This window comes from Heterobasidion irregulare (genome assembly GCF_000320585.1).
Source record: "Heterobasidion irregulare TC 32-1 unplaced genomic scaffold scaffold_02, whole genome shotgun sequence".
Classification (NCBI taxonomy): Eukaryota; Fungi; Basidiomycota; class Agaricomycetes; order Russulales; family Bondarzewiaceae; genus Heterobasidion; species Heterobasidion irregulare.
The window spans coordinates 1365987-1392513 of NW_009258198.1; the positions used below are offsets into that span (position 1 = coordinate 1365987).

The 26527-nt window shown below is 49.0% G+C and overlaps 13 protein-coding genes across 13 annotated transcripts; 5 read left to right on the forward strand and 8 right to left on the reverse strand.

Annotated features, from left to right (window-relative positions):
• The first annotated feature begins 1044 nt into the window (after nt 1-1044).
• HETIRDRAFT_32618 (sulfate transporter) lies at nt 1045-4325 on the forward strand. The gene is made up of 9 exons (XM_009543450.1): nt 1045-1415; nt 1465-1519; nt 1571-1653; nt 1717-1779; nt 1833-2125; nt 2181-2332; nt 2387-2641; nt 2701-3502; nt 3564-4325. Exons 1-9 carry the CDS (start codon nt 1299-1301, stop codon nt 4009-4011), a joined length of 2268 nt encoding a protein of 755 aa, XP_009541745.1. The 5' UTR covers nt 1045-1298; the 3' UTR covers nt 4012-4325.
• A 313-nt stretch (nt 4326-4638) lies between these two features.
• On the reverse strand, nt 4639-5601 carry HETIRDRAFT_311041 (uncharacterized protein; the record flags this gene model as incomplete). Its single annotated transcript, XM_009544102.1, has 6 exons — nt 4639-4809; nt 4863-4944; nt 4996-5047; nt 5103-5248; nt 5307-5395; nt 5446-5601. The coding sequence occupies 6 exons, from the start codon at nt 5599-5601 to the stop codon at nt 4639-4641; spliced, it is 696 nt and encodes a 231-aa protein (XP_009542397.1).
• Nucleotides 5602-6208: 607 nt separating this feature from the next.
• Nucleotides 6209-6485, reverse strand: HETIRDRAFT_414561 (uncharacterized protein; the record flags this gene model as incomplete). Its single annotated transcript, XM_009544103.1, has 2 exons — nt 6209-6412; nt 6465-6485. 2 exons carry the CDS (start codon nt 6483-6485, stop codon nt 6209-6211), a joined length of 225 nt encoding a protein of 74 aa, XP_009542398.1.
• A 268-nt stretch (nt 6486-6753) lies between these two features.
• HETIRDRAFT_154493 (uncharacterized protein) lies at nt 6754-8867 on the reverse strand (the record flags this gene model as incomplete). The annotated part of the gene is made up of 7 exons (XM_009544104.1): nt 6754-6862; nt 6916-7602; nt 7670-7923; nt 7978-8233; nt 8289-8410; nt 8485-8688; nt 8849-8867. 6 exons carry the CDS (start codon nt 8865-8867, stop codon nt 6925-6927), a joined length of 1533 nt encoding a protein of 510 aa, XP_009542399.1. The 3' UTR covers nt 6754-6862; nt 6916-6924.
• Nucleotides 8868-9223: 356 nt separating this feature from the next.
• HETIRDRAFT_60818 (glutamate decarboxylase/sphingosine phosphate lyase) lies at nt 9224-11413 on the forward strand (the record flags this gene model as incomplete). The annotated part of the gene is made up of 11 exons (XM_009543559.1): nt 9224-9247; nt 9305-9340; nt 9392-9499; nt 9559-9751; nt 9805-10143; nt 10199-10291; nt 10352-10392; nt 10445-10855; nt 10911-11023; nt 11082-11193; nt 11246-11413. Exons 1-11 carry the CDS (start codon nt 9233-9235, stop codon nt 11411-11413), a joined length of 1629 nt encoding a protein of 542 aa, XP_009541854.1. The 5' UTR covers nt 9224-9232.
• A 1333-nt stretch (nt 11414-12746) lies between these two features.
• HETIRDRAFT_470617 (uncharacterized protein) lies at nt 12747-14636 on the forward strand (the record flags this gene model as incomplete). The annotated part of the gene is made up of 6 exons (XM_009544105.1): nt 12747-12820; nt 12892-13092; nt 13151-13459; nt 13512-13682; nt 13733-14356; nt 14417-14636. The coding sequence occupies 6 exons, from the start codon at nt 12747-12749 to the stop codon at nt 14475-14477; spliced, it is 1440 nt and encodes a 479-aa protein (XP_009542400.1). The 3' UTR covers nt 14478-14636.
• A 1175-nt stretch (nt 14637-15811) lies between these two features.
• Nucleotides 15812-16069, reverse strand: HETIRDRAFT_43591 (uncharacterized protein; the record flags this gene model as incomplete). Its single annotated transcript, XM_009543491.1, has 2 exons — nt 15812-15971; nt 16014-16069. Coding segments are annotated over 2 exons (216 nt in total), but the record flags the coding sequence as incomplete, so codon positions are not given.
• A 3897-nt stretch (nt 16070-19966) lies between these two features.
• Nucleotides 19967-21419, forward strand: HETIRDRAFT_438326 (uncharacterized protein). The gene is made up of 5 exons (XM_009544106.1): nt 19967-20118; nt 20182-20480; nt 20529-20707; nt 20762-21046; nt 21104-21419. Exons 1-5 carry the CDS (start codon nt 19993-19995, stop codon nt 21361-21363), a joined length of 1149 nt encoding a protein of 382 aa, XP_009542401.1. The 5' UTR covers nt 19967-19992; the 3' UTR covers nt 21364-21419.
• A 108-nt stretch (nt 21420-21527) lies between these two features.
• On the reverse strand, nt 21528-21915 carry HETIRDRAFT_470622 (uncharacterized protein; the record flags this gene model as incomplete). Its single annotated transcript, XM_009544107.1, has 2 exons — nt 21770-21915; nt 21528-21719 (listed from the first exon to the last, which is right to left on the reverse strand). The coding sequence occupies exons 1-2, from the start codon at nt 21878-21880 to the stop codon at nt 21528-21530; spliced, it is 303 nt and encodes a 100-aa protein (XP_009542402.1). The 5' UTR covers nt 21881-21915.
• Nucleotides 21916-22342: 427 nt separating this feature from the next.
• HETIRDRAFT_457393 (uncharacterized protein) lies at nt 22343-24229 on the reverse strand (the record flags this gene model as incomplete). The annotated part of the gene is made up of 6 exons (XM_009544108.1): nt 22343-22559; nt 22620-23243; nt 23294-23464; nt 23517-23821; nt 23880-24084; nt 24156-24229. 6 exons carry the CDS (start codon nt 24227-24229, stop codon nt 22499-22501), a joined length of 1440 nt encoding a protein of 479 aa, XP_009542403.1. The 3' UTR covers nt 22343-22498.
• Nucleotides 24230-24640: 411 nt separating this feature from the next.
• Nucleotides 24641-25028, reverse strand: HETIRDRAFT_310173 (uncharacterized protein; the record flags this gene model as incomplete). Its single annotated transcript, XM_009544109.1, has 2 exons — nt 24641-24931; nt 24984-25028. 2 exons carry the CDS (start codon nt 25026-25028, stop codon nt 24641-24643), a joined length of 336 nt encoding a protein of 111 aa, XP_009542404.1.
• HETIRDRAFT_432275 (uncharacterized protein) lies at nt 24701-25974 on the forward strand (the record flags this gene model as incomplete). Its single annotated transcript, XM_009544110.1, has 3 exons — nt 24701-25427; nt 25508-25707; nt 25767-25974. The coding sequence occupies exons 1-3, from the start codon at nt 25137-25139 to the stop codon at nt 25972-25974; spliced, it is 699 nt and encodes a 232-aa protein (XP_009542405.1). The 5' UTR covers nt 24701-25136.
• HETIRDRAFT_379576 (uncharacterized protein) lies at nt 25927-26516 on the reverse strand. The gene is made up of 5 exons (XM_009544111.1): nt 26479-26516; nt 26408-26418; nt 26323-26355; nt 26152-26262; nt 25927-26099 (listed from the first exon to the last, which is right to left on the reverse strand). Exons 1-5 carry the CDS (start codon nt 26489-26491, stop codon nt 26016-26018), a joined length of 252 nt encoding a protein of 83 aa, XP_009542406.1. The 5' UTR covers nt 26492-26516; the 3' UTR covers nt 25927-26015.
• Between the last annotated feature and the right edge of the window lie 11 nt (nt 26517-26527).

Sequence of the window (26527 nt, forward strand, 5' to 3'; positions counted from 1 at the left end):
AGTGACGGTATGTATAGCTCATTATGATTGAATCACGTATCTGTTCACATTCGACTCAATCACGCCAGCGATCTGTGCTTTGGGCGCCTGCACCCTCCAGGTTTGGATTTTTCCCTTCGATCGTAGGAGATCAGCCAACAGAGGCCGCCGACGCTATAAGGACAGATATTCCAAATACCAGAATTATGACGGTTCTCAATTCTGAAAACAAACGAAGCACTTCGACGAGCAGTGTTCTATCAAGATGGATGGACGAATGGGTAGGGGCTTGCAGATACTCGAGGTACATTCTGTCGCTGTCAGAACGATTTGAAGATAATTATAGAGGTGCTATGTAGTACTTGCCGGTGAGACCCACACATGAAAGTCGTTCCAACTGTTTTGGGTGGCGCAGGCTTGTTCCTCGCTGTGGCCAAGGAAAGTTTCCGGTGTGTCGGTGTTCTCTCGGTCGATTCAGAATCTGGTGGTTCGCAGAGATCGGGACCAGCGAACTTGCGTGTACTGATATCGCGATCGTGTGTTGTTCGGGCGTCGAGTGACCGAAAACGACTTTCTGGTCTGTCTACGGCGAGATTCATGTAGCAAGACGCTCAAGTGTCTTGGGCGGTCGATGTCATTCGATCATCTTCCGTTCTGCAGCCTACAAGCTCGAGGGTTCTTCAAGACATTGGAAGAGGATATATGACGGGAGTCATAAGCATAGGGATTAATGAGATCATTCACATGCCATGGGCTTAGGGCTTATAGGTAAGCACCTTGTCATACCTAGATGGATTGGTGAGACTGGAGAAGTACAAGAGTAGGCACTGACTGAGAGAGACAGTGACCCACAGTTGGAGTCATCCACCTCACCTTCCTGATTGGGACCATCCACCTGCTTTAAAACTCCGCGTCGTGCTCATTGCACGTCAATTTCTGGGAGGATTGCGTGCTCGAGGATGTTTGCGACATTGTGGTCAATTTTCGGCATTGATGTCATCCGTTTGCGCGCCCTTCTCCGTCCCCGTTCGCTTCTCCTCTCATAGACCCTTTTTATTACGGACCAGCCCGTCACCTAACCGTCGAAGCTCCAACGCTTGTTTTCGTGCTTCATACCCGACACAGCTGCGCGCTATATAGGATTTTCCTAACCGTACATCGGACAGGCACTGGCCCTGAGATCACGAATCAAGGCATCATCGCGTATATGCCCTAATCCTGTCTAGCCACTCCAGACTTAAAATCAAGAACATTGCCGCTCTTTCCTGCAGCTTTGCTCCACCCTTTCCCCATCCCGCCTCTCTTCGTATCCTTGCACGATGGCTACGGCGGTGAAGAGCTTCGGAAAGCGCGTCATCGGCTACCCAGAGGAGCGCGTCTCGGTCATCTCTTCAAAAGACTGGGTCAACAACCTCTCCAAAGATCCCAAGCAAGAGGTAGGCCCACCCTTTCCCCATCGGTTCTTTAGCTGACATACCTCGCAAGACGATCAACTACTTCAAGCGCTTGTTCCCCATCCTCGGATGGATCACTAGATACAGTATGCGATTTTTTTACCGTCCCATTTCCTTCGTACTTATCGTTCCTCTAGACCTTGGATGGTTGACGGGCGACGTCATTGCCGGCCTTACCGTGGGTATGGTACTGGTGCCGCAGAGTATGTCATATGCTCAGGTATGACTAAGTCTTTGCTATGGGCGGCTTCGGTGTTTGTTCATACTCTTCTTCGACATCTAGATCGCTACACTGGAGCCTCAATACGGTCTATATTCGGCATTCGTCGGAGTCGCCATCTACTGCGTTAGTATTGTTACCTCTCACAAAATGTTTTTCGACTGACGCTCTCGGCATAGTTGTTCGCTACGTCGAAAGATGTTTCCATTGGCCCCGTCGCTGTCATGTCCTTGACCGTCTCCCAAATCATCAGGGATGTCAATGCAGCCCATCCTGGTGTATGGTCATCTCCACAGATTGCGACGACAGTTGCTTTCATCTGCGGTTTCATTGTTCTGGGCCTCGGCCTCCTGCGCTTGGGTTGGATAGTCGAGTTCATTCCTGCGCCCGCCGTTAGCGGTTTCATGACTGGCTCTGCGATCAGCATCGCTGCTGGTCAAGTGCCGGGCTTGATGGGTATCACCGGATTCGAGTACGTGTTTTCATGGTCACGTCGATCTTTTGGATTTGAACTTACCCTTCATCAGCACTCGGGCCGCAACATACAAGGTTATCATCAATACCCTGAAGGGACTGCCTGGAACAACTAAGGATGCAGCATTCGGCCTCCCTGCTCTTTTCGCACTATACGCCATCCGTATGCTCTGTGACTACTTTTCGAGACGATACCCCAGAAGAGGTCTGTTCATTTGATTGCCTTCTAACTGAAACCAAATTCACATCTCCACGTCAGCTCGTGTATTCTTCTTCATATCCGTGCTCAGAAACGCTTTCGTGATCGTCGTCCTTACCATCGCGGCGTGGTTATACGTTCGCCACCGCAAGAATGCGAAAGGCAAATACCCCATCAAAATCATACAGACCGTTCCCCGAGGCTTCCAGCATGTCGGCCAGCCCGTGATCGAGCGCGCACTGCTCAGTGCTCTCGCGGGAAAGCTCCCAGTAGCAACCATCATTCTTTTACTGGAGCACATCGCTATCTCCAAATGTGGGTTTGGGTTCCTGATCCTTCACTGCATCTGTCGCTAAATGCTATTACTTGACTAGCATTTGGGAGACTGAATGGATACAAGATTGACCCGAACCAAGAGCTCATCGCTATCGGCGTTACTAATACGATAGGCTCATGTTTCAATGCATACCCCGCTACTGGGTCGTTCTCTCGTTCTGCCCTCAAGTCCAAGTCTGGCGTGCGGACCCCTGCCGCGGGCATCATCAGCGCTATCGTTGTGGTCGTCGCGCTTTACGGCCTTACATCAGCCTTTTACTGGATCCCGAACGCGGCTCTGAGTGCTGTCATCATTCATGCCGTCGCTGACCTCGTCGCGAAGCCCACTCAGGTCTTCTCTTTCTGGCGTGTCTCGCCTCTCGAGTTCGTCATCTGGGCTGCCGCTGTCCTCATCACGGTTTTCTCCTCCATCGAAAACGGCATCTATACATCCATCTGTGCCTCTCTCGCCCTATTGCTTGTCCGCATCGCTCACCCGCGTGGATATTTCCTCGGGAGGGTCACAGTCCAAGCCGAGAAATCCAAAGAATCTCGCGACATATTCGTTCCTCTCAAGACCAACGGAATCATTAACTCTCAAGTCAAAGTCGACCCTCCCCTTCCCGGCGTCATTGTCTATCGCTTCGAGGAGAGCTTCCTCTACCCGAATTGCTCTATTGCAAACTCGGCCCTGGTGGACTACGTCAAGGAGCACACCAAGAGAGGCATAGATATGAGCACCATCAAGCTACATGACCGTCCATGGAACGATCCAGGCCCTGCGCGAGGCGCTGTTGCAGAGCAAGAGGAAAACAACGCCAAACCATTACTCCGCGCCATTGTACTCGATTTCTCCACTGTGTAAGTCCACCCCTTCGACCATTAGCCCGAGACACAGAACACTGACCGCCCATTTTCACAGTTCGCAAGTCGACACTACATCCATTCAGACACTAATTGATACCCGAAACGAAGTGGAGCGGTGGACAGACCGCCCCGTCGAATTTCACTTTGCGACCATCCTCTCGCCTTGGATCCGCCGCGCACTCGTCGCGGGCGGGTTCGGCACCGGTCTGCCTGCATCTTCCGGACCGCGCGAGATCGCGCCCGTCGTGCCTTACCGTGGCGGCTACGACGAGCCGCACACATCCCAGCACTCGCCCACCGACGTCGAGACACTGGACATCAAAAATGCTCCCCAGTCTCCATCAGCCATCGGGTACGGCTCTTCGTCAGAAGAGAGCGAGGGCCTGGTCGCAGACGATACGCCGTTCTTCCATCTTGATCTTGTCGCTGCTGTGCGCGCGGCAGAGCAGGGCCTCACAGCGCCGTCGCACTCGACGCGCTCGTCACAGGATTTGAAGCCCTGATCAGACGGCCTGATGCAGTCGGCCCGGGGTGTTGCTGTTGCTCTGCTCGTCGGGATATATCTATGCCAGGATATCGCTTATCATCTATTCTACGCGGGTGGAGCTCGTATGCTGTGGTTGTTGTCGTGCTTTGGACTCGAGACTCAATTTTTGCTGTATTCGTAAACTGTATTTGGCTATTGTGACGACTAGGATCTTGCATGCATAGGGGATTTGGTGATTAATTGCAATGCTGTAGCGATGTGGTCTTTTTCTTTTTATTTAGTATCTGCTGGTATCTGTGCCAATCATGACCCGTGCGAAGTCGAGTCGTGAGTTCAAGTTGTGGTGGTCGAATTGTGCTGTAAAGCGACAAGTGCGTAAGCAGCGAGGAAGACCGCTACAAGTACGGAGTCGACAATTCACTTCCAAAGGTATCCTGGTCTATTCGCTACCGTTGAACAAATTGTAAACTTCAGCCTTGAGGCGTCTGTCCTAGCGCATACTGGTATCGTAGAAGAGGTCCACCGAGAGTATTGTATCAGAATTCGCTACGAGTTTCGTCTCCCAGATCTCGATCAAAATCAAAGAGCAACGGTTTCGAATAGATCGAGCTGCGCGTTCTGGGAGCGCAATCCAAGAAATCTATCACACAAACATCAAGGTCACAGCTGCCGCGATCAAGGCAGATGCCCCATTGACCGCCAGGCGGGTAGCGTCTGAGGACGACGACCCACTGCTCGACCCCGAAGCCGTCGCGGCCGGTGTCGCCGTGGCGATGGCGCCCACACCCCCTGTCACAGGCCCACTGTCTGACTCCTAGGGGCGAGGTGAGAAGGATCGTTGGTTTTCTATAGGGTAAATAAACCCACCTGGACCTCGCTCCCGCCGATTTTGAGAGCCGCAGCTTGGAAAGCGGAGAAGGTGTTCCCCGTGGAGGGAGCGTTGATCGAGCTATCACAACAGTCAGATATATCATTGGGAAGGGGAGCGGTTTAGACGCACCCAACCATGCCCAGACCGCAATGGCTCACTTGCTTGCAGTGGAACCAGATAGCTAGGCGACGGAAGATGTTATCCAGACATTCCTCATTGTCAAGACATGGACGTACGTTGTGTGTCGTCTGTGATATTGATGGTAAATTGGACCCCTGTCTGTAATCCGGAATCGAACCCTCCAGAGCTCCCATTTGTGGCTGCAAGATACGTGCATGGCTCATCGAATGACGATTGAGTGACCGAATGGGCAAGTGAACCGCTATATTTTGGTTAGATACACTCAGAATGAATGCCAGACCATATATGCTCAGACAAACCCGGGGAAGAAGAAAGTCACGAGCGTCCCGTTGGATGCTGTGATATTACTAGGATTGAACACGAAATTACCGCCAGCGGCCACGTCAACCTGCGAATACTATTGTCAACACCGACTTCTGAGAAGAGAGGCAGACGTACATTGATCTGGCTGCTGGTACTTGGCGGCGCAGATGGTGCGGAAACAGGAGCAGCAACGGTCGGGGTGTTTCCAGTGTTACCACCAGGTGCTGGGCCATATATCTGTGCGTTCGCTACGATGGAGAGCAGAAGGATGGTCAAGGCAGTGATCAACATTGTAACTGCAGGTGCTCTAAAGTCAACAAGAGTCGCGGCGAAGCCAAGGGAAAGCGGGGGTCTCAAAGGGTGGGATGTGAATCTGGACTGCCAGGCGTAAGACACTTAAGAGCAGGCACCCAAAATAGACCATATGGCTTGCTGCGGAGGTGTGTGAAGAATAGAAACAACATGTTGCTGGGAAAGTTGTGAAACAACAACACACGGTGCTTGATTAGTGGAGACAACGGGTTGCCGACCGGAAGAGGGCTTGTCGAGGACACGGAGGGTGCAGGGAGGCGAACGAGAAGCGAAGCAATGAGCCAGGATCTTGGCACCGTCGAACCAGGAAACCGAGAATGGGCTTGAGGTTCGCACGTCAAAGATATTTTTTCTCGACAATGGAATTCATCATATCAGACGCGACAGATGTTCTCCAGAAGGAAAACCAGTGCTTGTCATAAGCACGGATTGCATTTCTGAAGCTATCCTGTAATCGTGTTGTCAAAGATCTGTAATATGTGACTGACACTTACTCATATAGTACGCTCCCAGAAATCATGCAAGGCCATCCCTGCGACATGGTGCCCGAGGCAGCAAATCAATAATCACTGGACCTGGTGCCTGCTCAAAGACCAACACCAAGAAGCTCTGCGACAGGCACTCCATTTCCGAGGACAAAAATCAGTGTGGGGAGACCCACTTGTATCCCGCCCGAAGGGATTCTACGAGCCCCAAAAGACGGATTTCCGCAGTCAAACGCGCTCAAATAGCGTGTGGGAATGCGGGCTCGACTACTGATGTGACTGTTATGCAAGACCTTGCACTCCACCTTACACTAGCGAATTGCACCCGGGACATGCAATGGTAAAAGTAACACATACCTTGGGAACAACTCTCCGCATCTAGGCTAGGTGTGAACTTATCAAGTCAGGTACCGCTATCCCGAGATCACCGTAGGACGGAATCGGGAATCCGCTGTCCTCAAGTTTGTCTGGCACCATACATGATTGACAGTGAAGGAGAGGAAAGGATGCGGAGAGACAGTAGTACACGTGGTCGACATCACATGAAATCCTGGCCCATCGATGTGAGCGTATTTTTTTTGCAAGTGCATCACTTTGACGATTGCGAGAAAATATAAAACACCCAGGAAATAACTTGACGCACCTTGCACTAGACAACAACAAATGATCAGCCGGGACTCTGTAACGCACTTGGTCCGGTTCCAATGATCGATGTCGCCACTCAAAGAATAGCTGATCATTAAAGAATAAACCTGCTATGCAGTCCCTGATTCATCAACGCGCGTGCGGGAGCATGGTAAAGACATACAAAACTTAGTTATTGGTTCTCTGATGAGATGCCAAGATTCATGCCCTCAACAGAAAATTTGACGATCCTCGTATCAAGCGTCTTCAAGCTTACCAGCACCAGCACTCCTGTCTCCGCGAATCCTGGGACGAGAATAATTCTACACTTCTGTGAGTTCTGTTTGACGAGTCGCGTCGAAAATCGTGGCTGGCAACCGATGGCGTAGACGTCGGGCGTTTCGGTAAGAATGAACGGATCTGTGGTGAAATATGGATGACACCAGAGTGTGTCTGGTGCCGTCGGAGCGACGTGTCGCCATCGCAAGGTCGATTCTGCAATGCTTAATCGCGTGACCGGTGGACTCGGTAAGTATTTGAACATGTCGTTTAATGGCTGTCCAGATGTAGCCAGAATCAGGCGGCTGCGCGGAAGAGGTTGTCCTGCTTTCTTCAAGTCTTCCAAAGAGTCTTGAGCCCTCGAAGCAAGGTGTATATACGTAGGATTTGTCTCGCAGGTGAAAGTGGCATAAGTAGATGCAGCTCCGAACATAGCCCGAGGGAAGCTTTGTTGTGGTAGGATAGTGCCTGAGGGGTCGGAGGCCCCTGGAAGAAGATGGACGGGCATTGATGATGCAAGGTCATGGAGGTGCGAGGAGAGGTGGAGGATTGGGTGTGGGGAGAAAGAGGCAGAGTCATATCCGTATCGGCGCTGAGAAAAGATCGTGAGATGTCAAGCGATGGCTAACATTCAGGTATTGGACAGAATGATGACTGACAGGCCTTTTCTCGGTTTCTTTTTCTCCGTCATCCGTTGTGCCTGTAGCTCCGATTGGTGCGAGTGAGTTACCAAGAACAACAAGCCGCGTAATCTGAGAGGCTGAAATTTGATCACCCAGCCCACCACTCTCTCCTGTGAGATATTCCACGAGCATCTGTATCTGTGCATCCGATGGAGTGTGTGAGCCTATGTCCAGACCAGACACAAATGCGACAAAATCCTCCGGGGACTGTGATACCGCTGAAGATTTTTCTGCAGCATTCTAAAGTTAATTCACGAAAAAAATAAAAGGGCATTTGTCCACACCGTCTATGTCCATCTCATCTTGCTCTAACCTTTCACCTTCGTGTTGAGGGGGCATCTCAGCAAAACACAGATCTATGACTTCAAATTCACCGCCACTTGTTTCCAGCCCTAATGCTCCTACAATCACCCCTGTCAACAGTTGCGCCTTCTTTAATCGGTCACCGACAAGCTGAATGCGGCCAGACTCGTCCTCAAGTGTGACAACGTCATCTGGTGAGTAGATTTTTTCTCTTGGAGGTGGTGCAGGGATGGAGCGCTAAAGCCACAGAGACTTTAATGTCGCAAAAAAAAACATATATTGAACAACATACATCTCTCCCGATGTCTTCCAAAACATTTGGTTTTAGCGGCATGTCTAGGTACACAGTTCCAATGACAAAACATAGTTGTCCTTTGATCACATCTAGCACTCGAGGAACGAGCTTTGGAGACCCTGCGAGCGATGTTCAGATATATCTGGCATATACACCACATTCACCAAGAGTACGGCCCGAGTTTGGGGCTTACCAGCAATATCTTTCCAGCGTTTCTGCGCTTCATTTTGAACAAAATCTCTCAATATGCGTAGTCGTGCAAAGTAAATGTTCGCGTATTGGTGTTTGTATGTTTTGTTGGCTGCATTTATAACGAAGGTTGGGATTTTGTCGGAAAGAGGCAGCGCCGTTGTTGGGTGGCGGGCGAGAGGACTTGATGGAACCGAACTATTAGACACTTAATTATCAGTATCTGAAATATGGAAGAGAAAACGTGTGCTGACAATGGGTCAGATGAGGACATTGTAGTGGTCAGTCAAGACCGAGGTGCGTTTGACGCGTGAGTTAGCAGGCTATGGCAGTGCTATGGCCAGAGACGCGACGCGTGACAACCGCACCTGTCGTATTGTCACACATAATTATCGTAACTTACGTTGTGTGTCTTCTCTCTGCCGCTTTCGTCTAGTTCTCGAATGCGAACATTCACCGCACACACGATTCCAATGGTTCAAGCCGCCCTTTGAACGTTCTTGAACGTTGACATATGAATCATATATTGTGTTGATCACGCGCTGCCTTTTTTGCCAATTATGCCTCCTATGGCTATTTTCAGAACACAGGAGCATCAGTGTCCGTATGAGGCCAGTCTCGGTCTGGGTGAGGTCATGGAGAGGTGTACTCGGCGTCACTGCACGATATACACTCCTCGTTGAGTTTCAATCTGCTTATAAGCCTTCGACCTGCCGCTCTGCTCCTCACCCTCTTCGGGCCCCCAAAGCGCCATGTCTCTCTCCAAGGTGCCCTGATCTGCACCTCTTGCCTGTACCTGACAGACTGATCCTCTATATCGAAAGCATGTCAATCCAGAACATCTAATACAGCAGTCCAAGGTATATACGTTCTTGAACTAGCTAACTTCCACTATAAAAGCTTTCTATTAGGACAAGCCGCTCCACGCACATCACTTAACAAAGTCAGATACAACCTCCTTGTCTTACGGCGCTCGTTATGGGACATCTTCTGTTCCAAAATACAAAATCCCCTCCACGGTAGGCCGTATGAACTATTTTTTTCCGGAACGGCTAAACTGATTGATTATTGGCAACAGGGAATCGACGCTGAATCCAGTTACCAACTCATTCATGACGAGCTCTCTCTCGATGGTTCTCCTCTTTTGAACTTGGCGTCGTTTGTACACACATGGATGCCTGCCGCTGCTGACAGGTTGATGCAAGAGAACATGTCTAAGAACCTGATTGATCAGGACGAATACCCGATGACGCAGGCAATCCATACTCGCTGTGAGTTTTGCTCAATGTATCTTGAATCACTGTTAAATGCTGTTGCTTCCCAGGTATCTCTATTTTGAGTGACTTATGGCATGCGCCACCGGCTCACCAGGCCATAGGTACAGCTACGACTGGCTCATCTGAAGCTGTTCAACTCGGTGGGCTCGCCATGAAACGTATTTGGCAGGAAAAGCGCAAAGTAGCCGGCAAGTCTATTCATGAGCCAGGACCGAACATCGTCATGGGTGCGAATGCTCAGGTTGCCCTTGAAAAGTTTGCGCGCTATTTCGAAGTTGAGATGCGTTTGGTTCCTGTATCTGCCACGAGCAAGTACAGGCTTGACCCAGTGAAAGCTATGGAATACGTTGACGAGAACACGATCGGCGTGTATGTCATCTTGGGCAGTATGTTGATGTTTCTTTCCATCGTTGACGTATACCACATTGACCCACACAACAGGCACTTACACTGGCCACTACGAACCTGTAAAAGAGATGGCCGATCTCCTAGACGAATATGAGGCCAAGACAGGCAACAATGTGCCCATTCATGGTACGGACATCTGCTTCGCGATTCAAATTGAATTGCTAATCGAGTTCACTCCTATCAAAGTCGATGGTGCATCTGGAGCATTTGTTGCTCCTTTTGCCACGGTGCGTTCCTGCCAACTTATATATCGCAGTTCTTCTCATGCTTAATTCACAGCCCAAGCTTGTCTGGGATTTTAAAATTCCTCGTGTCGTCTCCATCAACACATCCGGCCACAAATTCGGTCTCGCCTACGTTGGCGTCGGTTGGGTTGTCTGGCGCTCCCAAAAATACCTCCCGAAAGACCTTATTTTCGAGCTCCACTACCTCGGTTCTGTCGAATATTCCTTTTCGCTCAACTTCTCCCGTCCCGCAGCCCCCATCATTGCGCAGTATTTCAATTTCCTGCACCTCGGATTTGAAGGCTATCGAAGGGTCGCTCTAAATGGCTTAGCCAATGCGCGCACGCTTTCACGCGCACTCGAGCGCTCTGGGTATTATACAGTGCTGAGTGACATTCATCGGTATGCGCAAGGAGGAAGCCTGATGGGTGCTGCGAAGACGGTTGGTGCTGTCGATGAAGCGAATGTTGAGGCAAGTTGATCGAATGATATCCGAGTTACCATCATTGATGTGCCAACAGAACTATATTCCTGGTTTGCCGGTCGTATCTTTCCGGTTCTCTGACAAATTCAAAGAGAAACATCCTGATTTGCAGCAAAGATGGATCCAGACCCTCCTGCGGTCGAGAGGATGGTGATTGCATTGATCTTCATTCATGTCGCATATTCATTGACCATATCGCTGTCTATAGGATTGTCCCCAACTATGAACTTCCCCCGGCTATGGAGACAGTGGAGATCCTCCGTGTCGTTGTAAGAGAAAATTTGACTGAGGTCCTTATCGATCGCCTTGTTGCGGATCTTGTATGCTGTTGCCCTATCGTCTGGCGGTCCTCGTACTCACTTACATTCATAGATCGAGATCACTGAGTCACTTGCGAATGACGACTCCCCGACCCACGCGTTAACTTCTCTTGGGGACCAAAAGCATCGATCCACGACTCATGAGGAAAGTCACGGTAAAGTTGACGGTGACATGATTGGTGTCCCCAAATACTCTGGCACATATGCCAAACCGTGTTGAGGAGAATTCTTCCTACATAGCGAATCAGATTGCACCATGTTAGAAGACCTTCAAAGGTAAAGTATAATCTATTGTCTCGAGGCTGTCAACGAATTCTGAGCCATTCTACTACCACTCCGTTTTTGTGCTGTATGTACGATAGAATCCGTGTTGGAATGCAATAGTTTCTGACAGCAGACGCAAATACATTCCCTCCAAGGTGCGCTTGCTGGAGCGTCATGGAATGTGAAATGGGCTCGAGACCGCTCGAGCTTAGCGAGATGCAGGAGATCAGAGGAATATCAGATGAGATCAAGGTAACTATGACATTCCTAGTCTGGCCTAGTCTTCAGATGTTTTAGATATACAACAGTGGATGCCTTTCCACAGTATTTATGGCAATGCTACATCAATCAATCGGAGTCGAACTCTGATTTAGATTTAAAACTAGAAATCTTCCAGAACCACGGGACCATCTATAAATCGGTGTATGCGCGCATTTGATTAAAGCGGAGCTCCAACTATGACTCACCTCTCCGCGCAGAGAAGTCAATAAGGTTCAGTCGGAGCTTAAAAAACTGTTCACAACGATGAATTTGAACTGGAAAGGAGGGAGTGGACCCCCCTTCCAGTTCAAAAATCTAGAAGAGGGGTCTCAAGCTCCGACAGAATGGATTCGCCCAGTATTCGCCCGTGCCGACGCGGCAAATAAGCCATCGGAAGAATCTGGACTTTAGAACTCGCTCTAAAGGCCTGTGGAAAGTCATCCAGTTACGACGCAATGTCCTGGAACGTCCTGTGTTGGTCAGCAACGAAGATCAGGTCTTGGCGTCAACTGGCATCAAAGCCATCTCGTTCCATCAATGCCTGCCTGTGGCTAGCACTTATCTAGCCCCCATCTTGTAACGTTGTTACGGTCCCATTTTGCCGAGACGGACGAGGACCTACGAGGACGAACGCAACACAGATACTTTATCATACTTACGCGTGGGTTTTCAGATCTACCAGGGCCTGGTTTTTGATGCATCCATCACCAACTATTTCCAAGGGCGGAGGATGTCGCCTAGCCGAATGAAATTGGTCATTTTTTTGATATCCTTGGGCGTATAAAGAAGGAGGCCAATCCTCCCGAATTCCTCAGCTCCTGCTCTCTTCGTATTCATTTGGTACTGGTTGGTGAGACATCTCCCTCTACTCCTCTCCTGCTTTCGCTCCCGATGTTGACCATGTCTTTTCAACAGCCACCTACTTTTTTGTTCCCTAACGAGTCACTCTTTGCTTTCGCGCCCAAACTAATCTTAATCTTCACGATCACATCCATCTGATTCTTCTCATCCAAATCACTTCTGTCATAATGCACTCTTCTTCGTTGATCGCTGCTCTTCTGTTCGTCGCGGCCGCCTCCCCCGCGATCGCTGTTCCCATCTCGTGCGTCTCTCGTCCTTGATATTCCTGGTCTTCGGCTCGCATCCTCACTTTTTCTGTTCATCTTCTGATAGTCAAACGAAGGCTCAAGCTCGTGCAGAGGATATCGATGCTCGTGCGCTGGGCCTTGGCTCGATCGTCAAGGAACTTGGCCTCGGTGCTCTCAGTGGTGGAGCTCTCTCCGCCTTGAACCACTTCATTGGCGGTGACTCGTCTTCCAGTCGTCGCGATGTCAGCCCTGAGGATCTCGCGGAGCTCATGGAGGCTCTTCAAAGGCGGGTCTTTAGCTTTCATTCGATGTTTCTCGCTTGTTAATCCTTGTCTGTCCCACAGCGAGTCCGGTGACGGCGACATCGAAGCTCGCAAGCTTTCCCTCGGTACTATCGTAAAGGAGCTTGGCACTGGTGCCGTTACCAGCGGTGCCGTCGCCGCCCTCACCCACTTCCTTGGTAGTGGAAGCGACAGCAAGGCCAACAAGCGTGCGCTCGAGGAGCTTGAGGCTCGCGGCCTAGGGAGCCTTCTGGGCAAATTGATTCCATCTGCTGAGGAGAGCCTTAGCAAGGTCCTCAAGAACAGCATAGTGGGCGGCCTTGCGTCTGGTGGAGTTGTCGCCGCTGGAAGTGCCGCTTCCGGTAACAACAAGTATGTCTCCTGTGGTACGGCTTCTCAAACGCGGACTCAATGTCATCCTTAGGCGCGAATTGTCTGAGCTCGAGGCTCGCGCCAGCATTGGTCCAGCATTGTCCAAGCTGGAGGCGTCTCTCGGCAAAGGCGTCGTGAGCACTATCGTCGGTAGCCTTGCTGCTGCTGGTGTCTCCGTAGGTGCCAAAACCATTAAGAACAACCTACCCTCCAGCCAGACACAGTAGGTGATATCTTCTTGATCCGTCAAACATATGCTGAATTACCCCTCAGGCGTCGCGAGTTCGACGAACTCGATGCTCGCAGCCTTGGCAGCGCATTGGGCAAGATTCTCCCGCAAGCCACCGACGACATCGTCACTGTTCTCAAGAACAGCATCATCGGTGGTCTTACTGGTGGCGCCGCTGTCGCCGCTGGCAACGCTGCCCTCGGCAATAACAAGCAGCGCGACGTCGCTCACACCCTTCCCTTCGACACCATCGACATCGACCAGCTCAAGAACATCCTCAGCAGCACTGTTGGCCCTGCAACCCTCCCTATCGTCAAGGACAAGCGCGAACTCAAGGATGACGACGTCGTCGCTCTCAAGAGCATCATCGACAACCTCAGAGTCGGTGCTCCAGGCTTCGCTACCCACGTTGATGCTCGCGCGTTGGGCGCCACTGGCAAGGGCATCCTGGGTACCGTCGCTGGCCTTGCCGCGTCGTCGGCAGTTGAGCCCATCATCGACGGGATCAAGGGTCTCTTCGATCGCGACCTCGATGCCGCCCTCGAAGCTCGTGAGCCCCTTGGTGCCACCGGAAAGGGTATTCTCGGCACCGTTGCTGGTCTTGCCGCGTCGTCCGCGGTTGAGCCCATCATCAACGGGATCAAAGGTCTTTTCGATCGCGACCTGGAGTGCGTTTTGTCTTATCCCTCACTGTTGTTCGTTGGCTGACGGGCTGAACTACTTTGCAGCACCGACTCCTTGATTGCCTTGAACTTGCTTGCCAGCCGGGAGCTGAACGAGCTTGATTAATTGACGAATGAGTGTTAACGAATTCTTGACGACCAGTAATCTATGGAGCATATTATCATTATTTGGGCATGTTATATCGTTATCTTGTAGGGTTCTTTGTGTTCCTCCTGTTCTGTAGTAGTTGGAACGAATACAAAGGGTGTTTTTGGGAGCTGAAAAGAGTCTGACAACTTGCAAGATTTCTGAAATGTCTTCCTTCGTGTCATGGTTGAGTCCATGGGACTCTATCAACACCCGCGGCGAAGATGTCAAGGGGACTGCCCATGGTCGCTGTGTCCTTCTGCATGTCTCCGGAAAATTAGTGCAGGTCGTGTGTCCTAGGGTCTATCTTACAGCTGTTTGCAAAACGATAGTCCTCTCAAACTAGAGCACACGAGTTGATGCTGACATCGCGACGTGCCTAGAACTTGCCTTAATCAGGCTCTATGTTCCTTACGCTGCTCACATATCTAGATATTCCCCACAGTCATTTTCGCGATGCTTTGTCAGGCCTGTGAGCAGTACTTGATATCTATGAATGTCTCAGTCTGTTTTTTGCATTGCTTGACCAATGTAAGAGCCCAATGTGACTCCATTAAGAATCTGACTGCTGAGACCTGGCTTTCACTAGCTAGAAATGTCTAGAGATAGCTAATGATGGCTCAATATTTCAGTGTTAGTCTATGTAGATAATCTAAGCTTGATCCTTTCCAAAACAGTGATGAGCATGCACCCACACTAGGGTCTGAGGGAGGTATTTGGGAAGCTTTAGGGAGAAGCCAACTAGCTCTAGACATGTACTCATGCCCATGAAAAGTGTTTGAACAGGTGACTGTGACATAACATGTCTCCTAGTTTCTGACTGTCTCCTGAGAGCAATTGTCAATGGATCAACAATTTGATAGTCTTTATGAAGAGCTAGGAATGTCTTTTATACAATACAGTAGTTGGAATCTTGTATGCCAGCCTTTTGCTGCCTGAACTTGTGCAACTCTCTCTGGCATCTTCCCAGTATGTCTCTGAATCTCCTCTGTAATTTCTTCTCATGCATGCTGTGCTGCTAACCATAGGTTCTCAAGAGAATTACTAGCACCTGGGGTATCAGAAATATGGTTTTTTAGCAGCAGCTATAATGGCTCAATAGGGTTAAGATTGGGTGAAAATGGAGGATGTGTTAGGGGTATGATGCCCAGTTTCAACTGAGCAGATTTTGCAAGGCAGCTTGTGTGGGCTGGTGCTATATTTTCAACAATAAGCATGAGATGTATCTGCTGCTGCTCCATCCTATTGAAAAATTTCTTTAGAGGTCCTTTAAGAACCTGTGCAATATACTCTTTTGCATCCAAGCCTCTACCTCATCTTTGGCCCTTCTCACTTATGGTTGCAGGTGGGAATTCTAGCTTGATCAGTGGATCTTTCACACCATGTGCAATACACCCCCATACCATGATGGATTTATGACCACCCTTGAAGGTTGGCTGTATGTTCTCAGGAAGAAATTCTTCACCTGGTAATCTTGTCACTCTCTTATGCCCTGGCCTCTCTCCTAACTCTAACTTTGCCTCATTAGTCCAGATAACCTTATTCCAGTCCCTTGTCATATTCTCCTTTGCCTAAATGAGACATTTTTAGACAGCCACTAGTGATAGGAAGGGCTTGCGATGTGCAACTCAGTGGTGATAGCCAGTAGAAGTTGCTATGGTGCAAACTTGTTAGGATGTTACATGTTCAACATGCTCGGAAATAATAGGATAAGGGTCTAGACAGTGTGTACAGATCTCATGAAGGACCCCATGCTATATGTGGCTATCAATGTTATGTGGCCAGCCAGATCAAGGGAGACTGTGTTGGGTATGGAATTAGTTCTTGTGAGTGACAGTATAATGGCATGCTCTGACAGAAGCACCAGTTAAGGAAGCAAATTTTCAATATGAGTATCCAAGATTATGCAAAGCAAGGATTTGACCTCTTTTTGAGGGTGTAAACTCAGTGGTTCTAGCAGGAGGCACGTTAGGACCGCGTTATATTGCTAGAGGTGGCTCTAAGTGCTGAGCACAACACTAAAACAACCTCTAATGCAGGGGGTACTGGAGCTAGTATCTGATACACAAGGAATTGTTAGTGATGACTTTAGAAATTGATGGTGCACTGAGAAGCAGTGAGGAGTGTGAGATTATAGCACCTAAATGGTTTTGGGACTGTACCAAACACTGACCAAATATTCAGTTGGTCGTGTTGGCAATTCAGTTGGTAACAAGAAGGTAGTGTTGCGACCAACAACTACATGCTTCAAGAGCCACACAGGACTCTGACAATATATAAGGGGAGGACAAGGGGTACGAGCAAAGAGATGAGTATGAACACAATGATGAGCATGCACCCGCACTAAGATCCGAAGGAGGTATTTGGGAAGCTTTGGGGAGATACTAAACAGCGCTAGATAGGTACCAAAGATGCCGACTTTTACTAAAAATAGTCAGTCCCTACCCGACCGACAACAAGCCACCAAAGGATGTTTGGCAGCACTTGGGTCAGTTTGCCCACACTTCATGTACTTACCATGACCGCACAGGAATGTTACGATAAGTGTTTATGAGATCGGAGCTAGTAGTCTGTATTGGCCGATGTCCTCCATGAGTCGGTCGGTCCTTATTGCTTATCTTCCCAACTTCCACATGGTCAGTCAAACGTGATCTTGCACCCTTATTTGGCCACCCTAATCGTACATTACTTCTTCTTTATTGTCATTGGCTCACCAACACCTGTGCCTGCTACCTACACTCGGGCAATGGATCCCAAATGTTCGGGATTTTGACATCACTGATTACCTTTTACCTTATCACCTTTGGAACCTATATGGACATCTCACCTACCTTCTTATCTTCCCTGATCGCTAAGGCTTGGCATCCATTCAACATCTACTCTTATTCTGTATTCAATATTTTACTTAGGGGTGCTGTTTACTATAAGACCCTACATACAACTCTAGAATAAACCAGCTTTCGCACCCCACAGTTCAGAGCTCATTAGCACTCATCTCAACCATTGAAATTGTCTTCATTGACTCCTAAAAACTTGTCATCCTTATTGTTCGGCCTTGTTCGCATTCGTACTCATCTCTTTGCTCGTATCCCTTGTCCTCCCTCATATATTGTCAGAGTCCCGTGTGGCTCTTGAAGCACGTAGCTGTCAGTCGTGGCACTACCTTCTTGTTACTGACCGAATCGCTGACACAACCGACTGAACATTCAGTCGGTGTTTGGTGCAGTCCCAAAACTGTTTGGGCACTATAATCTCATACTCCTTGCTGCTTCTCAGTGCATTATCAATTTCTAAAGTCCTCACTAACGATTTCTTATGTATCAGATACTAGCTCTAGCACCCCTGCATTAGAGGTTGTTTTGGTGTTGTGCTTGACACTTAGAGCTACCTCTAGCATATCAGCAAATGAGGCCAAACAACAAGGATGACAAGTTTTCAAGAGACGAAGATGATTTCAATGGTTGAGATGAGTGCAAATAAGCTCTGAACTATGGGGTGCCAAAACTGGTTTATTCCAGAGGTGTATGTAGGTTTTTATAGTAAACAGAGCTCCTAAGTAAAATATTGAACATGAAATGAGAGTAGATGTCAAATGAGTGCCAAGCCCTAGTAATCAGAGAAGATAAGAAGGTAGGTGAGATGTCCATATGGGTTCTGAAGGTGATAAGGTAAAAGGTAATTAGCGATGTTGAAATCCTGAATGTTACCTCCCTCAGACCCTAGAGTAAGTGCCTGGTTATTAACAGATATATAACAAAATACCAATTTTTTGACTAGGCATAATATCTACTTGAATTTCTGTTTTACCTAAGGGTGACTAGCCTTGTCCAAACTCCAGTGGCTATGCAAAAATTGATATATACAGCCATCTACAGTATTGTGCATTTGGATTTAAGAGGACTATCATTTTGTAAATAGCTGCAAGCAATACTGCTTGTTTTTAACATGTATAAAGCCACTAGGCTTATCACATACTATAAGCACTAAGATGGGTTTCCTAGGCTATCTAAATGGTGACTATCTAATAGATAAAGACTATAGCTCTTTGTTGCACTTGTGCAAGAAAGTAATTATTGCTATTGACCTTGTCTTTAAAGAAATAAAGAAGGTGATCTTCAATGACCAAGTGATGACTATTCATGACTAGACTATCTTCTCTAATCCAATAGATGACTTCTGATGGATTCCAAGAAATAACTAAAAAAGCAGCAAGTCCTTGATATGTAGTAGCAATATAAGAGTGAATGAGGCTTTGAGACAAATCTAGTGCTTCATTAGACTAGGTATAACACTTTGAATCTAGCAAAGTTTGTAATGCATAAGCTAGGAAGATAGCTAGATGCCAGGTGTGGTGTAGAAATCAAGTTGTATATGAAGTGAATAAGCTGAGCTTCTTAGAAGCTCATCTCAGCTAAGGATACATATAAGCTATTTAGGGCTAGATCCAGATCTGGTCTGTGCTTCTAAATGCTAATCTACTTAACAGGTATCAAGACTTCTGGGGGATCAAAGTCTTAATTATGATATATAATATATAGTCCGCAATGTATTCTAATATAGTAAATATGACGAATGTTTGTCCATATCATTATGAATCTAGGAACTGAGCAAAATTAATGTAAGTAAGCATTTAAGCCAAAGCTTGTGAATGAGTCATATATTGTAAGTGTTTATGTATAAGCATGTAAATGGTAAATGAACAAGTTAGCAGCCTATACCCCAACCTTGTTTCTGTCACCTGATCCTCCTTACAAATCATGTGTTAGGATGTGGTTATAACAATATGCTATTGTTTGTCAATATTAAAATATTGCAAAGCAAGCTATGGGTCCTAAATTTTGACTATAGTGTATATATAATCAATATAGGGATTAATAGTATCATATATCAACATATTATTCCTCAATGTTTCCCTTTATATGGATCACATCAGAATTTAACCAGACACATGGAAAGGATTATATTGCTTTGGAACCCAGACTTGAGATCTTGAGATCTTGAGCTTGAGTGCCTAATAGAACCAAATAATAGGCAGCCACACTCAGGTTGGAAGAGGTATGCTTGAAAAAACATCCAGCTAAGCAAATTTGACAACCTACTTCATTGAGGTCCAAGAGTGATAATATCAACTTCTAAGAACTTAAGGACCTATGTCAATTATACTGGTCTGCTGAGGGGATATGTGTAAAATAGGCTATCACAGCATTAACCTGTCTGATATTTCCTGATGCCTACACTCTGAACAAGGTCTCCTATAAGAATCTGTGGTACAAACACAAAAAGAGAATTGTTTGCAAATGACTGAACATGGCACTTACTCTTAGTGAATTGAGCAAGGTGTCACAAGGTGGCAGCACTGTAGCAGCAAATAGTGCATGGTCATGAGTCGATACATCTTCCACGTGACGAATCAAGTGACGAATATCAGGGTAGATCAGGGTCCAGTCGAGACAGGAAGAGGCTGCTTTGTCGATTAAGCTCTAACCAGTGTACAATGTCAATAGCATCCACACATTCCGAGGCTTTCGACTCGAAGCTCTGGCTCGAAACACCTCTTATACCGTCTGTTCACATATCTAACAACCTTGGCCCAGATTGCTCTGTGTATCTTAAGCTTGAGGTTAATTTTCTTTGAATTCTGATGGAAAGACGTGACAGACCTTCATTTCACATCTGTGCACAGAATCTGCAGCCATCTCAGTCGTACAAGTATCGAGGTCTCTCGCTCTTTGTCAAGCGTCAATTCGCTCGCCACGGTCCTTCTCTTCATGTCATCTGTGCCTCGGGGGGAAATGCGGGGCTTGCGGCTGCCTGTGCAACACAGATGCTGCATCTGAAGTGCACGATATACCTCCCAAAGGGCGTGGCAGAAAGCACAAGGCTTTTCTTGAAGCGGCTAGGAGCTGAACTAGTCATCGCTGGGGAGTACTACTTGCAAGCAGTACAAGCGGCTGAGAAAGCAGTCAAGGACGATGCGGATGCGTGCGTAAGTCCACGGTTTAGAGAATCCTTGCTGATGGAAATCTGCAGAGTGTTGGTGCCAGCATATGACCATCCCCTGTTGTGGGAGGGGCATGCCTCGATGATTGACGAAATCAAATCTCAGCTTCCTAGCTCGACCAAGCCAGATGCAATCTTCTGCAGCGTTGGTGGGGGAGGACTTCTGGGAGGTATCATAGTTGGGTGTCGTAATGCTGATTGGGATGACGGTAAGTGCCCCTCGTTCTCGTCTACTTCACTGCACTCACGTCGCGATTCGATAGTACCCATCATCACGCTGGAGACACATGGCTCAAGCTGCTTTTACCAATCTGTCATGGCAAATCGATTTTCGTCACATACCCTTCCGAACGGAACCTCTGTCCGTTATGACGAGAAGAACGACGTCAAACTCGTACACATTCACAACTTGACATCGAAAGCGTCTTCCTTAGGTGCATCTGAGCCGTCAGGCGGCGTCGTGAAAATGGCCTTGGAGAGAAAAGGAAGGGTTAAATGCGTTACCATCCCTGACGAGCTAAGCATGAAGACCGGGCGGCTATTTGCAGGTGGGTATGCATACACCTTGTGCACTTAGCTCTCACTCAAGATGTCAATTTCATAAGAGGACCACAAAATGCTGGTCGAACTTGCCTGTGCTACCACACTCGCACCCGCGTATAACCCATTACTCCTTGACTCTCTGGTTCCTCTGGTACATTCTGAGGCCAAGAAGATAAGAAATATGGTATTCATCGTATGCGGCGGCTTCAAGATCTCTCACGACGAGATGAAAGAATACGAGGACATCGTCGCAGCCGACGTTGCAGTAGGGGGATATTGGAACGTGACGGTGGACAGTGAAAATTTGAGGCTGCACAAATGAGATGGGATATACGGATGATTTTACCGATAAATACGATGCAGGGGTGAATGCAGTTGAAGAGTTTAAGATAAGCATTGCGGCGACACACCTACTTCAGGGGAGATGTCAATAGAAAGGAGGAATTGAGTGTCCGAGAGAGCTTACCAGAAAGCCACCAATGCCAGCTAGACCAACCTTTCTGTCCCCTGTGCCCCCGTAACAGGCTCTTCTACAACGCGTCCTTCTGCTCTGTCTCTCTGAACTCTGCGTGCGGCCTTCTGCGCCTTTATACGCTCGAGCTCCTCTCGCACCGTAAGATGGTGGGTGGGTAAGTTGCGCGTGGTCTTCTCTTCCGAAGGGAATATTCTCTCCTTGTACTGTGGATGTCCGTGAGTGGAATATAGTGCCTCAAACCGACGGAACGCACCGGGAGTACATTCGAGTTGTACCATTCTGGATCTCCATAGTGCAGGAATACAAGCACAGGGAAGAATACGTAGACAGCAAATTTGAATACCTCGAGATTGGGGCCGGCCATGATGTCACACACAGAAACTGGAACGAGGGCAGGGCAAGAAGGAGTGCCGCCGTACACCGACCGAGAATATATGCAAAACGGCACAACGCGGAGCGGCATCTAGACCCAAGCCCATATGGGGAGATCGGACAAATACATGGGATCCCAGGTGGTTCCGTGTTCAATCTATTTTTTGGTCCGATATGGTGTCTCGAACCTCTGTTCTTGCGTCGATGCAGACTCGGCCTTCTGACGAATGCCGCGTGTTCGATACTTTTTTCTTGGCATGAACCCGAGTTCAGAGAGGTTCAGAGCATGTCCCCCATTTATAATCCTGAATTGAATTCCAAGGTCCAAGGCAAAGTACCATTTGGCCTTGCGCGAAAAGGTCAACAAAAGCTATCTATGGCGCACGATAGGACTTCAATATTTCAATGCCGAGGCATGATTTGTGTTTCCAAAATCTTGCAAGTTGTCAAACTCTTTTCAGCTCCCGAAAACACCCTTTGTATTCGTTCCAACTACAGAACAGGAGGAACACAAAGAACCCTACAAAATAACGATATAACATGCCCAAATAATGATAATATGCTCCATAGATTACTGGTCGTCAAGAATTCGTTAACACTCATTCGTCAATTAATCAAGCTCGTTCAGCTCCCGGCTGGCAAGCAAGTTCAAGGCAATCAAGGAGTCGGTGCTGCAAAGTAGTTCAGCCCGTCAGCCAACGAACAACAGTGAGGGATAAGACAAAACGCACTCCAGGTCGCGATCGAAAAGACCTTTGATCCCGTTGATGATGGGCTCAACCGCGGACGACGCGGCAAGACCAGCAACGGTGCCGAGAATACCCTTTCCGGTGGCACCAAGGGGCTCACGAGCTTCGAGGGCGGCATCGAGGTCGCGATCGAAGAGACCCTTGATCCCGTCGATGATGGGCTCAACTGCCGACGACGCGGCAAGGCCGGCGACGGTACCCAGGATGCCCTTGCCAGTGGCGCCCAACGCGCGAGCATCAACGTGGGTAGCGAAGCCTGGAGCACCGACTCTGAGGTTGTCGATGATGCTCTTGAGAGCGACGACGTCGTCATCCTTGAGTTCGCGCTTGTCCTTGACGATAGGGAGGGTTGCAGGGCCAACAGTGCTGCTGAGGATGTTCTTGAGCTGGTCGATGTCGATGGTGTCGAAGGGAAGGGTGTGAGCGACGTCGCGCTGCTTGTTATTGCCGAGGGCAGCGTTGCCAGCGGCGACAGCGGCGCCACCAGTAAGACCACCGATGATGCTGTTCTTGAGAACAGTGACGATGTCGTCGGTGGCTTGCGGGAGAATCTTGCCCAATGCGCTGCCAAGGCTGCGAGCATCGAGTTCGTCGAACTCGCGACGCCTAAGGGGTAATTCAGCATATGTTTGGTGAACCAAGAAGGTGGCACCTACTGCGCCTTGTCAGCGGGGAGTTTGTTCACAACAGTGGTGGCGGCGACTTCGACACCGGCACCAGCAAGGCTACCAAGGATGGTGCCCGCGAGGCCTTTGCCAAGAGCCGCCGGCAACTTGGCCAGTGCTGGGCCAATGCTGGCACGAGCCTCAAGCTCGGACAATTCGCGCCTGAATATGAAATTCACCATATGTCTGATAAACCGTATCACAAGAAACGTACTTGTCGTTGCCGAGGAGGGCTTCACCAGCGGCAAGGACACCACCAGAAGCAAGCCCACCGACGATGCTGTTCTTCAAGACCTTGCTGACGCTCTCCGTGGCAGATGGTATCAGCTTGCCGAGGAGGCTGCCGAAACCACGGGCCTCAAGCTCCTCGAGCGCACGCTTGTTGGCCTTGCTGTCGCTTCCACTACCAAGGAAGTGGGTGAGGGCGGCGACGGCACCGCTGGTAACGGCACCAGTGCCAAGCTCCTTTACGATAGTACCGAGGGAAAGCTTGCGAGCTTCGATGTCGCCGTCACCGGACTCGCTGTGGGACAGACAAGGATTAGCAAGCGAGAAATATCGAATGAAAGCTAAAGACCCGCCTTTGAAGAGCCTCCATGAGCTCCGCGAGATCCTCAGGGCTGACATCGCGACGACTGGAAGACGAGTCACCGCCAATGAAGTGGTTCAAGGCGGAGAGAGCTCCGCCACTGAGAGCACCGAGGCCAAGTTCCTTGACGATCGAGCCAAGGCCCAGCGCACGAGCATCGATATCCTCTGCACGAGCTTGAGCCTTCGTTTGACTATCAGAAGATGAACAGAAAAAGTGAGGATGCGAGCCGAAGACCAGGAATATCAAGGACGAGAGACGCACGAGATGGGAACAGCGATCGCGGGGGAGGCGGCCGCGACGAACAGAAGAGCAGCGATCAACGAAGAAGAGTGCATTATGACAGAAGTGATTTGGATGAGAAGAATCAGATGGATGTGATCGTGAAGATTAAGATTAGTTTGGGCGCGAAAGCAAAGAGTGACTCGTTAGGGAACAAAAAAGTAGGTGGCTGTTGGAAAGACATGGTCAACATCGGGAGCGAAAGCAGGAGAGGAGTAGAGGGAGATGTCTCACCAACCAGTACCAAATGAATACGAAGAGAGCAGGAGCTGAGGAATTCGGGAGGAGTGGCCTCCCTCTTTATACGCGAGGAAATCAACAACATATCTATTTCTATTTCGTTAATGTATGACATTTTCTGCCCAGAACCTCATGAATTTGAAAACACACCTGTGGACATGATCAAGTATCTGTGTTGCGTTTTTCCTTGTCCGTGTCGGTGGGACTGAATCGTAATAATATCCATGTCAGAAACCAGCCAGGAGGCGGCACGGGACTGAATGCCCATGTATGAAACACTCCAATATTGATGCCAGTCGGTGCCAAGATCTGAACAGGCCCACACTTCGCATAGGCAGGGCCATACTGGTAGCAGGCAGCCTACTGCAGCGAAATATGCTGTCTTGGTATGTCATACCAAGACCGCTCACCTTCACGTGGTGACTTTCGGAAGGGGGGTCGGCCAAGTTTGGCCGTCTTGGCAGGATACGTCGGAGTGCACTGTGTGATCTGACGCCCAGTGAGAACCCTGGATCTCCCTGGATTGATGTCGGGACTGAATTGCCTTGTAAAAGAAAACTAGGCTGCTACCGTTGCCACCCACGGTGTCGAGGTTGCTCCTGGTTGCTCGAGCATTCATGAGATCGTCCAGGTCCCGCCATCCGCGCTTCGGCGCATCATGACCCGATCGGTAGACTCGCGCAGTGCACACAACTCCTGTCAGTAGCTCCTGTCTTTGATCTCATGCCGCTTGTCTCTCCACGTCCATCTCCGCGCTCCTGCATTCGTATTCGATCATCTTTGGTTGCTGCGCTACACACCGGCACCCAACAACCATCATCGAAATACCTTGACTCGACACAAGCACACCATCTTTCCGTATCGTCATCACCCGATGATCTTTCTCCGTCTCAGAGGAGCACGTTGAATGCAGCTCTTCGCGTCGACCAAGCTGGAGAAGTCGCCGCAAACTACATCTACCAAGGCCAGTTGGCTGTCTTGCGGCGGGACCGTCGCACAGCTGCTGTGATTCAGGTATGTCCCGCGGCTAACGCATTTGAAGATCGTGCCCATAGCACGCACTGTTGTTATGGTCTTGTTCACGGGTCGATCAGGACATGTGGGAGCAAGAAAAGAAACATCTGGCTGTGATGAACAAGCTGCAGGTACAGCATCGCGTCAGGCCCACCGTCCTTTGGGAGGTTGCCAAAGTCGCTGGCTTTGGACTTGGCGCTGTCACTGCCTTGATGGGCAAAGAAGCTGCGATGGCTTGCACTGAGGCTGTAGAAACAGTTATCGGCGAACACTATGACGAGTTCGTCTTCGCGTTTATTTAGCAATGCTTCATATAGCTGACTTGTCGCTCTCATGCAGCCAGCTCAAAGAGATGGCTGAGTTTACTACCGAGCATCCGAGTCTTTCCTTATTGAAGGATATCATTGGAGAATTCCGAGACGACGAGTTGGAACATTTGGATACTGCGATCGAGCATGACTCTCAGCGTGCGCCTGCACATGCGCTGCTCAGCTCAGTCATCGGCACAGGATGTAAGATTGCCATTGAGTTCTGCAAACGGGTCTAGTTACGAGATGAAAGATGCCGATTTTGTACATAGCAATTAGTTCAGTCCTCTGTTGGCTCGGCGGCAGGAGGTGCGATCCTGTACAGGGATTCACCCTTGCGCTTCCCGCTGAAACTCCACTTGAGCTGGACAAGAGAACATGAGCATGTGCTAAGAAACGGAGATTCAAGGACGTACATCCTGCTGAGCTGAGAACCAGACCATTCCGGCTGGGATGAAGAGTAGCCCAGTCAACGAGATCCAGCTAGCTTTGGAGGTAAAGCGAAAATGCTTATACACATCCTCACGCTACGCAGTACGAAGATGGTATGAATGGGTGTGCACAAGGTATGACGCGATTCAACATACCATACGGTTCCATCGTTCTACGGACGCGTCTGTCTGGAACAGAGTTAGAGATTTTGAATATCATACGTGCATTTCGGTTACACACCCGCACATAACCTGCGGTACGGGAGCAGGCAAGTGAGCGGAGAGAGAGAAGAAAAGGGCTGCCGGGCTCACCGTGACCCGCCATGGTGGATGTCGAGTGTAAGTTTGTTGATCTTTGTTT

Excerpts from the sequence above, each read along its gene's own strand:
- HETIRDRAFT_32618 (XM_009543450.1), top strand. The coding sequence starts at position 1,299 with ATGGCTACGGCGGTGAAGAGCTTCGGAAAGCGCGTCATCGGCTACCCA. Across the intron at positions 1,520-1,570 it reads CGGATGGATCACTAGATACA|ACCTTGGATGGTTGACGGGC; the intron begins GTATGCGATTTT and ends TCGTTCCTCTAG. Across the intron at positions 1,654-1,716 it reads AGAGTATGTCATATGCTCAG|ATCGCTACACTGGAGCCTCA; the intron begins GTATGACTAAGT and ends TTCGACATCTAG.
- HETIRDRAFT_438326 (XM_009544106.1), top strand. The coding sequence starts at position 19,993 with ATGTCAATAGCATCCACACATTCCGAGGCTTTCGACTCGAAGCTCTGG. Across the intron at positions 20,119-20,181 it reads CTGTGTATCTTAAGCTTGAG|AATCTGCAGCCATCTCAGTC; the intron begins GTTAATTTTCTT and ends ATCTGTGCACAG. Across the intron at positions 20,708-20,761 it reads TAATGCTGATTGGGATGACG|TACCCATCATCACGCTGGAG; the intron begins GTAAGTGCCCCT and ends GCGATTCGATAG.
- HETIRDRAFT_379576 (XM_009544111.1), bottom strand. Across the intron at positions 26,263-26,322 it reads TAGAACGATGGAACCGTATG|CGTGAGGATGTGTATAAGCA; the intron begins GTATGTTGAATC and ends CGTACTGCGTAG. Across the intron at positions 26,100-26,151 it reads GGTTCTCAGCTCAGCAGGAT|CTCAAGTGGAGTTTCAGCGG; the intron begins GTACGTCCTTGA and ends TCTCTTGTCCAG.